The sequence below is a fragment of the Castor canadensis genome, chromosome 14 (assembly GCF_047511655.1).
Source record: "Castor canadensis chromosome 14, mCasCan1.hap1v2, whole genome shotgun sequence".
NCBI lineage: Eukaryota > Metazoa > Chordata > Mammalia > Rodentia > Castoridae > Castor > Castor canadensis.
Window position 1 is genome coordinate 41,575,008 of NC_133399.1, and position 12,777 is coordinate 41,587,784.

General features: G+C 47.4%; 1 protein-coding gene across 1 annotated transcript; it reads right to left on the bottom strand.

Annotated features, from left to right (window-relative positions):
* Positions 1 to 244: 244 nt before the first annotated feature.
* Cd70 (CD70 molecule) lies at positions 245 to 3,609 on the bottom strand. Its single transcript, XM_020176146.2, has 3 exons — positions 3,331 to 3,609; positions 2,681 to 2,714; positions 245 to 767 (listed from the first exon to the last, which is right to left on the bottom strand). The coding sequence occupies exons 1-3, from the start codon at positions 3,463 to 3,465 to the stop codon at positions 382 to 384; spliced, it is 555 nt and encodes a 184-aa protein (XP_020031735.2). The 5' UTR covers positions 3,466 to 3,609; the 3' UTR covers positions 245 to 381.
* Between the last annotated feature and the right edge of the window lie 9,168 nt (positions 3,610 to 12,777).

Below are 12,777 nucleotides of genomic sequence, written 5' to 3' on the forward strand. Positions count from 1 at the left end.
AATTGGGATCATTTTAAAAGAGGTGTGGGGTTGCTCCCTGACCCCCCATTTTAAAAAATATTAGTTGGTATATATTTCCCATTCTAAAACACATGAGAAAAGCAATGTCACATTATTCTCACATCCTGGGAGTGACATAACAAAATATGACCCAAAACAAATGTTGGCTATATGTCTGCCACATTGATGGGAAAATTGATATACTAATTTTAAATTGTTTTATTGTTGTGTTGGGTGGGAGCACACTATGACATTTACACACACTCTTGGGATATATCCTAATTGGATTCACCATCTCCATCTTTCTCCTTTACCCCCTCCCACCATTTCTGGAACGGTTTCAACATGAACTTGAAGCCTCCAGAACTGTAAGCAACACACTTAAGGATGGACCCACTGAAGGCCAAAGAAGGTCTCATCAGCATTTTGGGAAGGTAGCAGCGACAAGGTGAGGTTGGTACAAAGGGTGTCCCCATGAGCCAGGGGCGTGAGGCGCTGGGAGGAGACAGTACAGCCCTGGCCAAAGTTCAGACGCAGCAGACTGATGCTGTGGGTTGTGGGCGAGCAGATACCCACGACCAGGGTGGCCTTTCGTGGTGTGGTGGTCCACGCAGAGGAGCAGTTGGTTAGTGTCACCTGAATGTGCAGTCTGTAGATGCCTTCACGATGGACACGCACCTGCCCATTGTCTAACTCTGGTCCATGCAGGAAGGAGCGGCCCAAGGCTGGGCCTGCTTTCCAGGGAAGCCCAGAGTCCTGCCTGGGACCTGAGGACAGAGGGGGAGGGCAACAGGAGGAGGATGGAGATCAGGGAAACCAATTCGGTCATTCAAGTGAGCAAGTGAGCTAGCAAGTGGTAGAGGGAGATGCAGTGGGGGATCTTAGGGGAGGCAGAGAAAAGAAAAAGTAGAGGAGGAGGAGGGAGGTGGAGAGACACCAGGAGACAGAGAAAGACACAGGTACTGAGAGTTGATGCAGTGAACTCCCAATTTTCTCTTTCTTCCTTCCTTCCTTCCTTCTTTCCTTCCTTCCTTCCTTCCTTCCTTCCTTCCTTCCTTCCTTCCTTCCTTCCTTCCTTCCTTCCTTCCTTCCTTCCTTCCTTCCTTCCTTCCTTCCTTCTTTCTTCTCCTCTCTCTCTCTCTTTCTCCTTCCTTCCATTTTTCTTTTTTGTATTACTGGATTTGAACTTGGGGCCTCATGCTTACTAGGCATCTGAACCACGCCCCAGCCCTTTTTGCTCTGGTGATTTTGGAGATAGATTCTCACTTTTTGTCCAGGCCAGCTTGGACCATGATCCATTTGATCACAGGTGCTCTACCACTTGAGCCACTCCACCAGCTCTTTTTTTGGGCTGGGTACTTTCCAGATAGGGTTTCGAGAACTATTGGAGTTAAACCTCGATCCTCTTGATCTCTGCCTCCTGAGTAGCTAGGATTATAAATGTGAGCCACTGGCACCCAGCTGGGGTGTCACTTTTTGCCCTGGTGGCCTTGAACTGGAGTTCTCCCAATCTCCACTCTGGAGTAGCTGGATTATAGGCATGGGCCACCATGCCCAGATATAGCCACTCTTGAGAGAGACCACAAGAACGAATTAGGGGTTGGGATGGGGGAGAGAGAGACAGACAGATAGGCACACACTAGGTACCAGAGAGGGTCAGAGGCTCAAATCGTAGAGCACCTGCCTAGCAAGCATGAGGCTGTGAGTTCAAACCCCAGTACCACCAAAATACAAACAAAAAAACCTCCAAAAACCAGGGAAGGCAGGAGAACAAAGCCCCCCGTCCCACACACACCATTACAAAATGAAATGAACAAAACAATGAGAAAGTCTGGAAGAGCATTAGAGAGAGGCAGGCTGGGAGGGACGGAAGGTCTTCCCACAAACCTCAAGGAGGAATGGCTGGCCCCCACCTCCCTCAGGTCTTTCTTCCATGCCCTTCTCAGGGGTCCCCACCTCAGGACCCCACATTAAATGGCAGCTCCAACTCTGGCATGCCACACCCCATCCTTCTCTTTATCCCCTACCCCCAACATTCTCTGCCTACTTTATTCTACTTGGCCCTACTATGTATTCACTTGGTCATTTGTTTTCAGGGCTGGGGATGGAACCCAGGGCATGGGACATGCTAGGCAGGATCCCCGAGCCACAGCCCAGCTCTGTTCCTCTGTTCCTAGTCACTGCTGGTCACCAGAGGCGAGCTTCCAGAGGGCAGGGTCCTGCTTGCTTTATTCTCTCTTGGGGCCCCTGTGATGCTGCCTGCTTCCTGCAAGATGCTCAGGTCTCCCTGGTGGAGTGAATGAAGGAGTGTGGATGACAAGAAGCAGAGTGGCTATTTTTGGTTTTTCCAAGCAAAGAGAATGAAAGAGGGAGGCTGTGTGTATCTGAGAACACACGCCTGTTCTCTCTCTCTCTCTCTCTCTGTCTCTCTCTCTCTCTCTCTCTCTCTCTCTGTCTCTCTCCTTTCTCTCCCCTTATCTGTCTCTCCCTCTTTCTCTCTTGGACTGGAGTTGGAACTCGGGGCTTCTCTCTTGCAAACAGGCTCTCTATCTTGGGCCACACTTCCACTCCTCCCCATCTCTCTCTTGCATTTGTTCTCTCCCTTCCTCACTTCCTTCCCTCCTCCCTGCTTCCTCCTCCCCCCACCACACCTACATTGCACACAGGGCCCCCATCTTACCCGTGAGATTCAAGTGGAGCTCAGCTACGTCCCACTGGAAGAAAAGACGAGAAAACAGGTACAGCCATAAGCGCACAGAATGTATGGTCCCATGGTCAGAAGTCCCTTTCCTCCTCCTACCTCTCATGTCGCAGGACTGACAAGAGGCTTTTCTTCTTGCATTTGAAGACCTCCCGCAGGGGAGGGCTGAGCGCACAGCCTCCACCCGCGCCCTTGGGTCCCCCTGGTCCCTCGCTCCCTCCGCCATGCGTCCCTGCGCACACCAGGCAGGCGGGTCTGGAGCTCCCACTGCAGTTTGTGAAGCCCCTGGGCGCCCCCGAGTCACTCCGCAGGGGGAACACCGGTGACGAGTCATCCATCTTCCCTGCGCAGGGTTGCTGCACCTTTCTTTCCCAGCCCGGGATCCCCCGGCACCTCCAAGGTCCCCGGGCCCCCTGCCTGTTGTCCCTACACTGGCTCTTCTGTCGCTTCCCTCCCCGCTCTTCCTCTTTCTAATCCACCTCCTTGTGATTTTGCTTTTTCTGTCCTTTGCGCTCTAGTGGAGATCCCTCGGATCTCTCCCGGGTTCCGCGCACTGAAGTCCCCACCTCAGGTCCCCGTGGGCATTTGGCGGGTGCGCGCCTTTTTTCTGCCCTTCCTTCTCCACTCACCCCAGGTTGCTCAGGCGGCTGTCTGCAGAAGCAGCAGTAGATCGTCACCCCAAGCAGAAAGAGGAGCACGATCGCGCGCAGGATGGTCGCCCAGGGCAGGCGAGGCACGGCGCGGCAGGCGCCTTCCTCCGCCATCACCGCCTGTGGCCGGTGGCCCGCCCTGCACGCGCTGCTGTCCTCAGGGCAGGGGATGCGCTGGGTCACCAGAAGGCAGAAGGAAACTTCAGCCACCTCAGCCAGCTCGAGGGCTTCTGCCTGCCACGACCTGTGAGGGACCTCTCTGGGGATGTCCGACCCAGGGGGAAGAACTCGCTCTAACAAGAGGCAGGGAAATCCCCGCTAGCTTCTGCCACTCTCCACCTCCCAGAGAATGAAGTGAGGGTGGGGAGTTCCTGTCCCACCCGCCCCTCTCATAGAGGACATTCACCTTCCTATTTGGCTTCTCACCCTCCCCTTCCTGGTGCTCATTCATTCAGTCAAGGGACCTGCGCTGAGCAGCAGTTAGGCACTGTAGGACACTGTGCTGGGTTTAGGGGGTACAGCAAGCATTCAGGGGTGGGGAGCCAGGTGTGGTGGATAATCCTACATGGGAGGCTGAGGCAGGAGGATCTGGAGTTGCAGGCCAGTCTGGGCTCCATAGGACCCTGTCTCTACAAACAAAAATCAACAAATGAAGTACTTTTCAAGTATTCCCATGCTGGTATCCGTCTTCCCAACCCGGTAGTCAGGTGGGACCAGGTGACTGGGCTGCCAGAGTGAAGGAGAGGAAATGATCTGTGGTCACTTGCGTGAATGACACTTATAAAAATCCCACACACACACAGGCTCTCTCTCCCCTGTGGTCTCCAAGACCACCTGCTCTGCATTAAATATTCTCTTCCCCACATTCATGACCACCTGGGAACCTCAGCAGAGGACCGCATTTGAAAATAAAGCCTTGGTGGATGGAGTAAGGTTAAGAGGGAGACTATGGGTCTTAGCTCCAATGACTGGTGTCATTATGAGAACAGGAGAGGACAGAGACAAAGGGAAAATACTGAGTTAAGTCAGAAGTGACGCAATGATGCTGCCACAAGTCAAGGAAATGCTGGCTGACACCCAGCAGAAGCTGGAGAGGCAGAAGGAAGTCTCTCCCCTAGAGCTTCTGAGGGAGTGTGGCATTGCTGTCACCTTGATTTCAGAACTCTAGCTTTCAGAATTGTGACAGAATACATTTTTGTGGTTCATCTTATTTTATTTTATTTTTGTGCTATTGGGGTTTGAACTCAGGGTCTACATCTTGAGCTACTCCACCAGCCCTTTTTTGTGATGGGTTTTTTTGAGATAGGGTCTTGGGAACTATTTGCCGGTGCTGGCTTTGAACCTCAATTCTCCTGATCTCTTCCTCCTGCGTAGCCAGGATTACAGGTGTGAGCCACTGGTGCCCAAACATTTTTGTGGTCTTAAGTCATCCAGTTTGTGTCATTGCAGATGGTAGCCTCAGCAAACAAATCCCATGCCTAGCTATGGATGGAGAAAGACCCTCCAAATCTCATAGGAACAGTATTTATACCAGTAAGTCAATCACTTTTTTTTTTTTTTTGCAGTGCTGGGAATAAAAGCCAGGACATCATGCAAAACTCTACCAATGAACTGTACCTGGCCATCACACCACTCATCATGGTAGTCTGCAAGCTTACTGCAGACCATATATGACACATGGAAGTGACCATGGTCTAAGAAGATTTGGTTTTAGACACTGAAGTTGGAAAATTTCATTTGAAACTAGGGGATGAGGTCTGGGTGTGGTAGCATACCATGTAATCCCAGCTATTCAGGAGGTAGGAGGATCACTGTGACCAGCCTGGGGAAAGTTAGCAGGAGAACCCATATGAAAATCAAACTAAAAGCAAAAGGTCTGAGGGTGTGGCACTAGTGGTAGTGTGCCTGCCTAGCAAGTGTAAGGCCCTGAGTTCAAATCCCAGTACTTTCTCCCAAGAAAAGTGGTTGATGACAGTGGCCTGAAGTAGGATGAGATGGGGATGGAGTGGGAGAAAATGATGGAAATGTGAGATTTCAGCACCTCTGAGCCAGCATTATTTGCTGATATAGAGGCTGGGCAGGTGTAAGAAAGGTGTGCGAAGACATCAAACAAACCCATAACCCTTCAGGGTCCAGATAATCAGCCTATACTCTCTGGATCCCCCAACTACTTAAAAAAACTGCCTTCATTGAAGTCCTAGGATTCCAATCTGAGGGTTCAGCTGGGAGCACTCCCAAAATGACTCCCCACCTCCAAGATATCCCAAGCATGGGACATGACCCCCATTTTCTCCCTAACTGTCTGACTCTCCCCCACTCTGTCATAGGTCGAACTCCCTCCCTGACCCCATTTGTAGAGTTTTCCCACAGCACCCACCCGGTCACCCAGTTCCAAAGGTGGCCGCCCTGTGCAGCCCACTGGTGTGCCTTTCCTGTATGCTGGTTCCAGTAAAAATACTTGCTCTAGAGGGGGTTAGCTCTGTGGAGCAGATTTTCCCTGAGGACTCAGAGGCCAGATGTTCTCGCCAGGTCTTTTGGTGACTCAGCTGGCTCTGATGGAGTGCACTTCCGGCTGTGCAGTGTGCATTGTGGTAGTTTAGATGTTAGGTGTCTCCCAAGGTCCATGCGTTCAAAGTTTGAGCTCCAGGGTGGCATTACTGGGAGGGGCTGTGGACCTTTAGGAGCTGGGACCTAACAGGAGGTCCTTAGGTCATCGAGGGCGTGCCTCCACAGGGAACTGGGGGATTCTGGCCCCTCCATGTCACCTCTGCTACTTGCGCCCCACCATCACCATCTTGTACCCCATTAGAGGCCCAGTCTTAGACTGGAATGTTTAAAACTGTGAGCCAAACAAATTCTGCCCTTCATCAGAGAGTTCATTACAGGAACAGAAAGGTGGTGAGTAATACATTCGGAATTCGTTTGATATTTTCTGAAACCACTGACAAATTCTCTCGTTGAGGCTGGGGAAGAGATTTTCCATGACCTCTCTCCCCTGGCCTCTGAACTCAACTTCCCACTTCCCTCCCTGCCTCTGGTCCTCTAAGTCAGGGCAGTCAGGAGTCCAGCACAGGGAAAGAGCCGGGCAGATTGGCTCAGGGGGCACATGGGACACAGGAAGAAAGATCGTTGTCCTTCTGAAGGTGCATGTGGCTGATCTGTGGCTGTGTTCGGTTCTCCCCGTGGGACACCAGGACACTTCTGTCTCTGTTCATGCCTCTGGGTGCCCAGGGCATTTTGAGAGTGCCAACGAAGACTTCCTGTCTGCCAAACTTGGCTGTCCCTCATCCTTCCTCTTCTGTGGCTGACTCCAAGTGGCCATAGGTCTACACCCCTTGGTGTCATCCATGCCAGAGCTTTCAAAAGAAAATCACAAAGGCCTCTTGGCTTACAGCTTCCCCCTTAACTACATTTTATGACCCCCCAACTACTGGGATTAGAGATAGGATAGGCAGCGTAAAGACTCTTCTGCTTCAGCACTTATTTCCCGCTTATTCCATTCCTGCCCTCATTTCCACTTAGTGAACCAACAGGACGGGATAGTTGGAGTCAAAAGAACAAGGGACAGTTTTCTCCCAGAAGAAAGTCTGGTGGCATTGTTGCTGCTCTGATGACATTTAGAGATGGAGCCCGGATTCTTTCTCTCCTGTGTACATAACAAGCCAAGAGTGATGCTTTTGTCTGCAAATTCCAAGATGGCACACACCACCATGGCCAAGTTTCAGGCAATCTGGGCTAGGTTATGCTGCAGTAACAAAAAGCTCTCAAATGTCTTTATACACTAAAAATTTATATCCTGCTCACACTACATGCAGATCAACAAGCAGTTCTTCTCGTGAGAGGCTGAGGGAGGCTCCATTTTTATGTGTGTGTGTGTGTGTGTGTGTGTGTGTGTGTGTGTAGTGCTGGGGATGGAACCCCAGACTTCATGCATGCTAGGCAAGTGCTCTACCACTGTGCTACATCCCCAGCTGCAAGGCTTTATCTTAATACTGTAGTGGGAAGGGAAAGTAGAAAATCATAGATGGACCCATGTCCTTGTCACTCACTTTCCATTGGCCAAAGTATGCCACATGTCCCTGCCTAACACTGGGGGATGCAGAGAAGTGGCATGTTTGCATGAACCTGGAAATTGAAAATTCTAGGGGTCAAGCATTAATCAACTTCACTATCCACCCGTGTGATCACCCAAAACTCAGTTCATTCATTCTTCTTGTTTGAAAAATACAGCCATTGGCTGGTGGAGTGGCTCAAGCACTATGAACACCTGCCTCGCAAGTATGAGGCCCTGAGTTCAAACCCCAGTGTCACCAAAAAAGAGCAAAATACAGTCATCACTCCCCAAGAGAGGTAACCCATAAGTTCCACAAGTTATAGCATCAAGCACAAAGTCAGTGTGTTTGAGTGAATCCAATAGTCTTTTCATGAGGACTCAAGAGCAAAACCATAGAACTGAAGATACAAGATATCTGCCTCCTTCCCTTCCAGACATCTAGTGGTGAGTCATGGACCCACAATTCACACACAATTCACCTGTTTAGAAACAGGGGGAATAGGAGGAAAGCAGAAATCACTACTGTTGATCAATTCTGAAACTCTGATATTATGGGTGCTCCCAGGCCCCCTTCTGCAACTCAAATCATTATTCTTTGTGAACCTTGATTCTATCATCTGGCGATTTCTTCCTTTTTCATTTTCCTTCTTCATCATTCAATATCTTTTCTCTTTTTACTCATAGTAATAGAACCCTTGAGTTTCAGAGGGGTATATGGCTGCTCAGAAAGGGGACTACATTTCCCAGGCTCCCTTGCCTGGCTCATGGGACTAAAAGTGACCATGTGACTACATTCTAGCCAATGAGTGGTGAAAGGATGTAGTCCAACTACTTCCCTTAAAGGGTGGGGAAGTGTCTTTCACTTTCCTGCTTTTAACTGGGAGTGCTGGTGCCCCATTTTCGATTCTGTAGACAAAGGAATCAATCTCGGCTTGTCAGACACACAGGAAAGATTTTTGTTCCTGAAGACTTTGCAGGGCCAGGATAATGCACCAAGTCAGACTTTCATCTAGGAGATTTTTTTTTTTTTTTGAGACAGGGTCTTGATATGTTTGGCTTGAAACTTGTGATTCTCCTTCAGCTCTCTGAGTGCTAGATTTACAGATATGTCCCACGGGACACTGTCTAGACAATTGGGTTTTATTGCCTCCTTATTTACTATTCTTCAGGTATGGTCCAGAAATGTAGCCATCATTTATTGCTGGTTTCACTTATCTATTGCTCAAAAACCACTTTGACCTTGGTGACTTTAAGGTAATAATGATGTTTTGTCTTATAACTCTGTGGGTTTGTTACCAGTCAGCTCACTGGGGTCCTTTTGCTTTACCTGGGTTGGTATTTTTCATTGCTGGTTATTCTGAGATCCTGGTGGTTTTTGTAATCCTGGGCATCTGGCAGCAGTGAATGGCAGTAGCAAGCAGCTCCCTCTTGTATACCTCTTATATAGGTCTCATGTGTTGAGACTTTTAGCCTTACAGCAATACGTGTCACAGCTCTTGGGACTAGGATGTCAGGCTTCTCATTTCTTGATAGTGGTGGCTAATGTTACAGCTTCTGGATTTCTTCCAGAGACCAGATCCCACAATTTCTCTTCCCTGGCTTTTTACAGCCTTCTGTTTTAATTCAGCCTCATCTCTCCACCCTCCCTTGCCTTCTCTTTACTTTCACTGTCCCTGTTGTCTATGTCAATTCTGTCACTCACATTTTTGCCCTGGATGCTCTCACTGCTACTGCTACTGGGACAGAAGCTGTGTCTGCCACTGGTGCTGCCTCTGCCACTGTTGCTACTGCTACTGGGACAGAAGCTGTGTCTGCCACTGGTGCTGCCTCTGCCACTGTCATCACTGCTACCAGTGGGCTGGAAACTACCTCTACCTTTGTCACTACTGTTAAGTGGGGACAGCCTTTGCCACTGCTGCTGGCTTAGCTGGTACAGTGGCTATAGCTGCTTCCACCAGTGCTTCTTCTTTCTTCATGTTACCAGCTCAGCCCACTCTACTGATGGTGAAGATCAAAAGTAGTCAAGAAGAGTTCACGTGACTGAGGCCTTTATGGGCCATTATGTTGCAACACCAGGAATCAACACAGGATGGGGTCTCCTGGCTGACACCTATAGTGAGACAAGCAGCCTGCTTACATAGTCATACAGTGGATGTGGCCAGGGTGTCTGCATCAATCAGGGAAATCCTTTATGCAAATGAAGGACTGTTTGCACCAATCATGGCCCAGTTCCTTATGCAAATGATTGTGTTTGTACCAATCACAGGCCTTCTGTTGGGTCTGGCTGCTTATCTGGTGGCCTTCACCTGAGGCAGCCGGAGGGGAAGGTCTAACAGCTGTCAGTTAGGGAGTCAACTTGCCCCACCCTCAACATCTTACCTTATTTAAAGGAAAAGTAAACATTAAAAGGGGTGCTTAATCAATGTGAGTCAATGCCCTGTATAGCTATCCTTATCTCAACCAGCAAAACCCCTTGTTCCTTCCTATTATTGCTTATACTCTCTCTACAACAAAATTAGAGATAAGGGCAAAATAGTTTCTGCTGGGTATTGAGGGGGGGAGCGGGAGGGGGTGGAGTGGGTGGTAAGGGAGGGGGTGGGGGCAGGGGGGAGAAATAAACCAAGCCTTGTATGCACATATGAATAATAAAAGAAAAATGAAAAAAAAAAATAACCAAAGCAAAAAAAAAAAAAAAAAAAAGGGGTGCTTAAAATAAAGGCTTATCATTCACACCACAGTGATTTAACAGTATTTAACACTGCTGGGACAATGGGTTCCTCCTGCCCAGGTGCCCCAAAGAAAGGTGGGTCACTCTAATCTGTCTCTGTTTGGCTCAGCTGTGTGGTTCTTCTGCTTTGTGTAGCATTGGCTGATGAACACAAGCTTTTAATTGGAACTGAAATATTCAAGATGGGTTCCCTTACATGGCTGGCATCTTATTTCCAGTGTGATCTTTTGTCATTCAGTAGCCCAGCCTCAGGTTTTAAAAAATTGATTGAACATATACTTACTGAGTTCCTACTCTGTGTAAGGTACTAATAAAATTGTGCACAAAATAGAGTTCCTGCCCTCTTGGAGAGTGCATTCGCTAAGCGTCCTCCATGGGTCAGGGCCAGGTTTCTTGCGTTTTGTTTTCTTGTTTTTACATAAACACAGTCTCTGTTAATATTCCAGCAGCTCTGAGAGATAAGAAGTATTGTCTTGAGATTCACTCTTGAATTTTCAGCAACAAGTAGAATTTTGAAAACAACCATCGATACCGCCATAGTGTGGATGAGGATGCAGTGGGCAATGATAAGAAACTTAGCTTACAGACCATAGCATTTTGTTAAAAGCTAACTGCAGAGCCAAAACTCAAACACAAAGTTTATTCTGACTGCAAAGTTTATCTTTGTATACAATTCCTCATCCTTTGCAGTCAAGGTCCAGCTGATGTCATAATTACAAAGCATCTTAAAGAAGGTGTTGGGGCCAGGTGTGATTACAGGATTACATGCTGATAATCCCAGCACTTGGGAGGCTGAGGCAGGATTGAGAGCCTAAGGTCATCCTGGAATACACAGCGAGACCCTGTCTCAAAAGGAAAAAATAAAAAAGAATGGGGCTGGGGTGTGGCTTTGCATGCACAAAAACAAAACAACAAAACAAAAATTAAAACGCCAAAATCCAAACCAAACCAACAGCAGCAACAACAAAAAATAGCTGAGTTTGAAGAGCAGTTTTAGGGTCAGAGCAAAATGCACAAAGTTCCCACACATCCCCTGTGTCCACTGTAGTGTCACATTTGTAGCAATCAATGAACCTACATTGACACCATTCTCACCCAAAGTCCCTAGCGTACACTAGGGCATGCTGATGTATATTCTGTGGGCTCTGACAAGTGAATAATGACATATTCCCCATTGTTTCATACAGAATAGTGTCACTGCTGAAATACACCCTATGCTGCACTGATTCATCCCTCACTCCTGCTCACCCTGCCAACTGCTGGTTTCTCTATTGTCTCTGTATTTTTGTCCTGGCCAGAATGGCATAGAGGGGAATCATGCAGTGTGTGTCCTTTTCAGATTGGCTTCCTTCCCAAGTTACATGCATTTAAGTTTCTTCCATGTCATTTCATGGTTTTTCAGGGCTAAGTAATATTCAATTGCCTGGATATACCATTAGTGTACTGAAGGAAACCTTTTAAAAATTTTATTGGGCTGGGTAGAGGTTCATTGAGGCAAATATATGCAAAGGTTCTTACACTATATCAAACTTGAATATCTACCATTCTCCTTTTCCCCTCCCCCATTCTAGAAATTGTTTCAACAGGTATCTTTTCTGTCCATTTACATTCATGTGTACGCAGTATTTGCACCATATTCGCCCTCTTGCACCCTTTCCCCATCTCCTCCCTCTTCTCCCTGGTATCAACACTCCTCCCTCTGCAGGACCTGTTCCACCCTCCTGTTTTTTGATTTTACAAAAGAAAGGAAAAAGAAATGACATTTTTGCTTGTTTAAGATAGCTGCACACGGAGTTTCCTTGCAGTACTTCCATGTATATATGTATTATAGCCCTATTTGGTTCATCTTACTATTTTTCTTCTTTCTGCTTTAGTCTCCTTCTTCTGGTTGTTTCAACCAGTTTAAAAATTCTAAATTCATTCTTTTATAGAGAATACATCAACCATATTCACCTTAATTTTATTCTTTTACCTGCCCCCTCTCCTATGTGACCCTCCCTTAGCTTGACATGCTTTTCAAAATATTGCTGTATTTGTATTAGGTCTATGGTCCACATATGAGAGAAAACACGTGGCTTTTGGCCTTCTTAACCTGGCTAACTTCACTTAAGATGATGTTCTCCATTCCCATCCATTTACCGGCAAATGAAAAAATTTCATTCTTCTTTGTGGCTAAGTAAAATTCCATTGTGTATAAATGCCACATTTTATTGATCCATTCATCAGTAGTGGGGCATCTTGGCTGTTTCCATAGCTTAGTTATGGTGAATAGTGCTGCAATAAACATGGGTGTGCAGGTGCCTTTGTTGTAACCTAACTTATTTCCCTTCAGATATATCTCTAGGAGTGATACTGCTGGGTTATATGGCAGGTCTATTTTTAGTTTATTCAAGAGCCTCCATATTGTTTTCTATAGTGGTTGTACTAGTTTACATTCCAACCAGCAGTGAGTGAGGGTTCCTTTTCCCCCCACATCCTCGCCAACATTTGTTGTCATTTTGTTCTTGATTTGCATTTCCTTTATGGCCAGGGATGGTGAGCATTTTTTCATGTGTGTTTTATCCTTTTGGACGTCTTCCTTTGAAACTAATCTGTTCAGTTCATTTGCCCATTTCTTCATTGGGTCATTAATCTTTTGCGAATT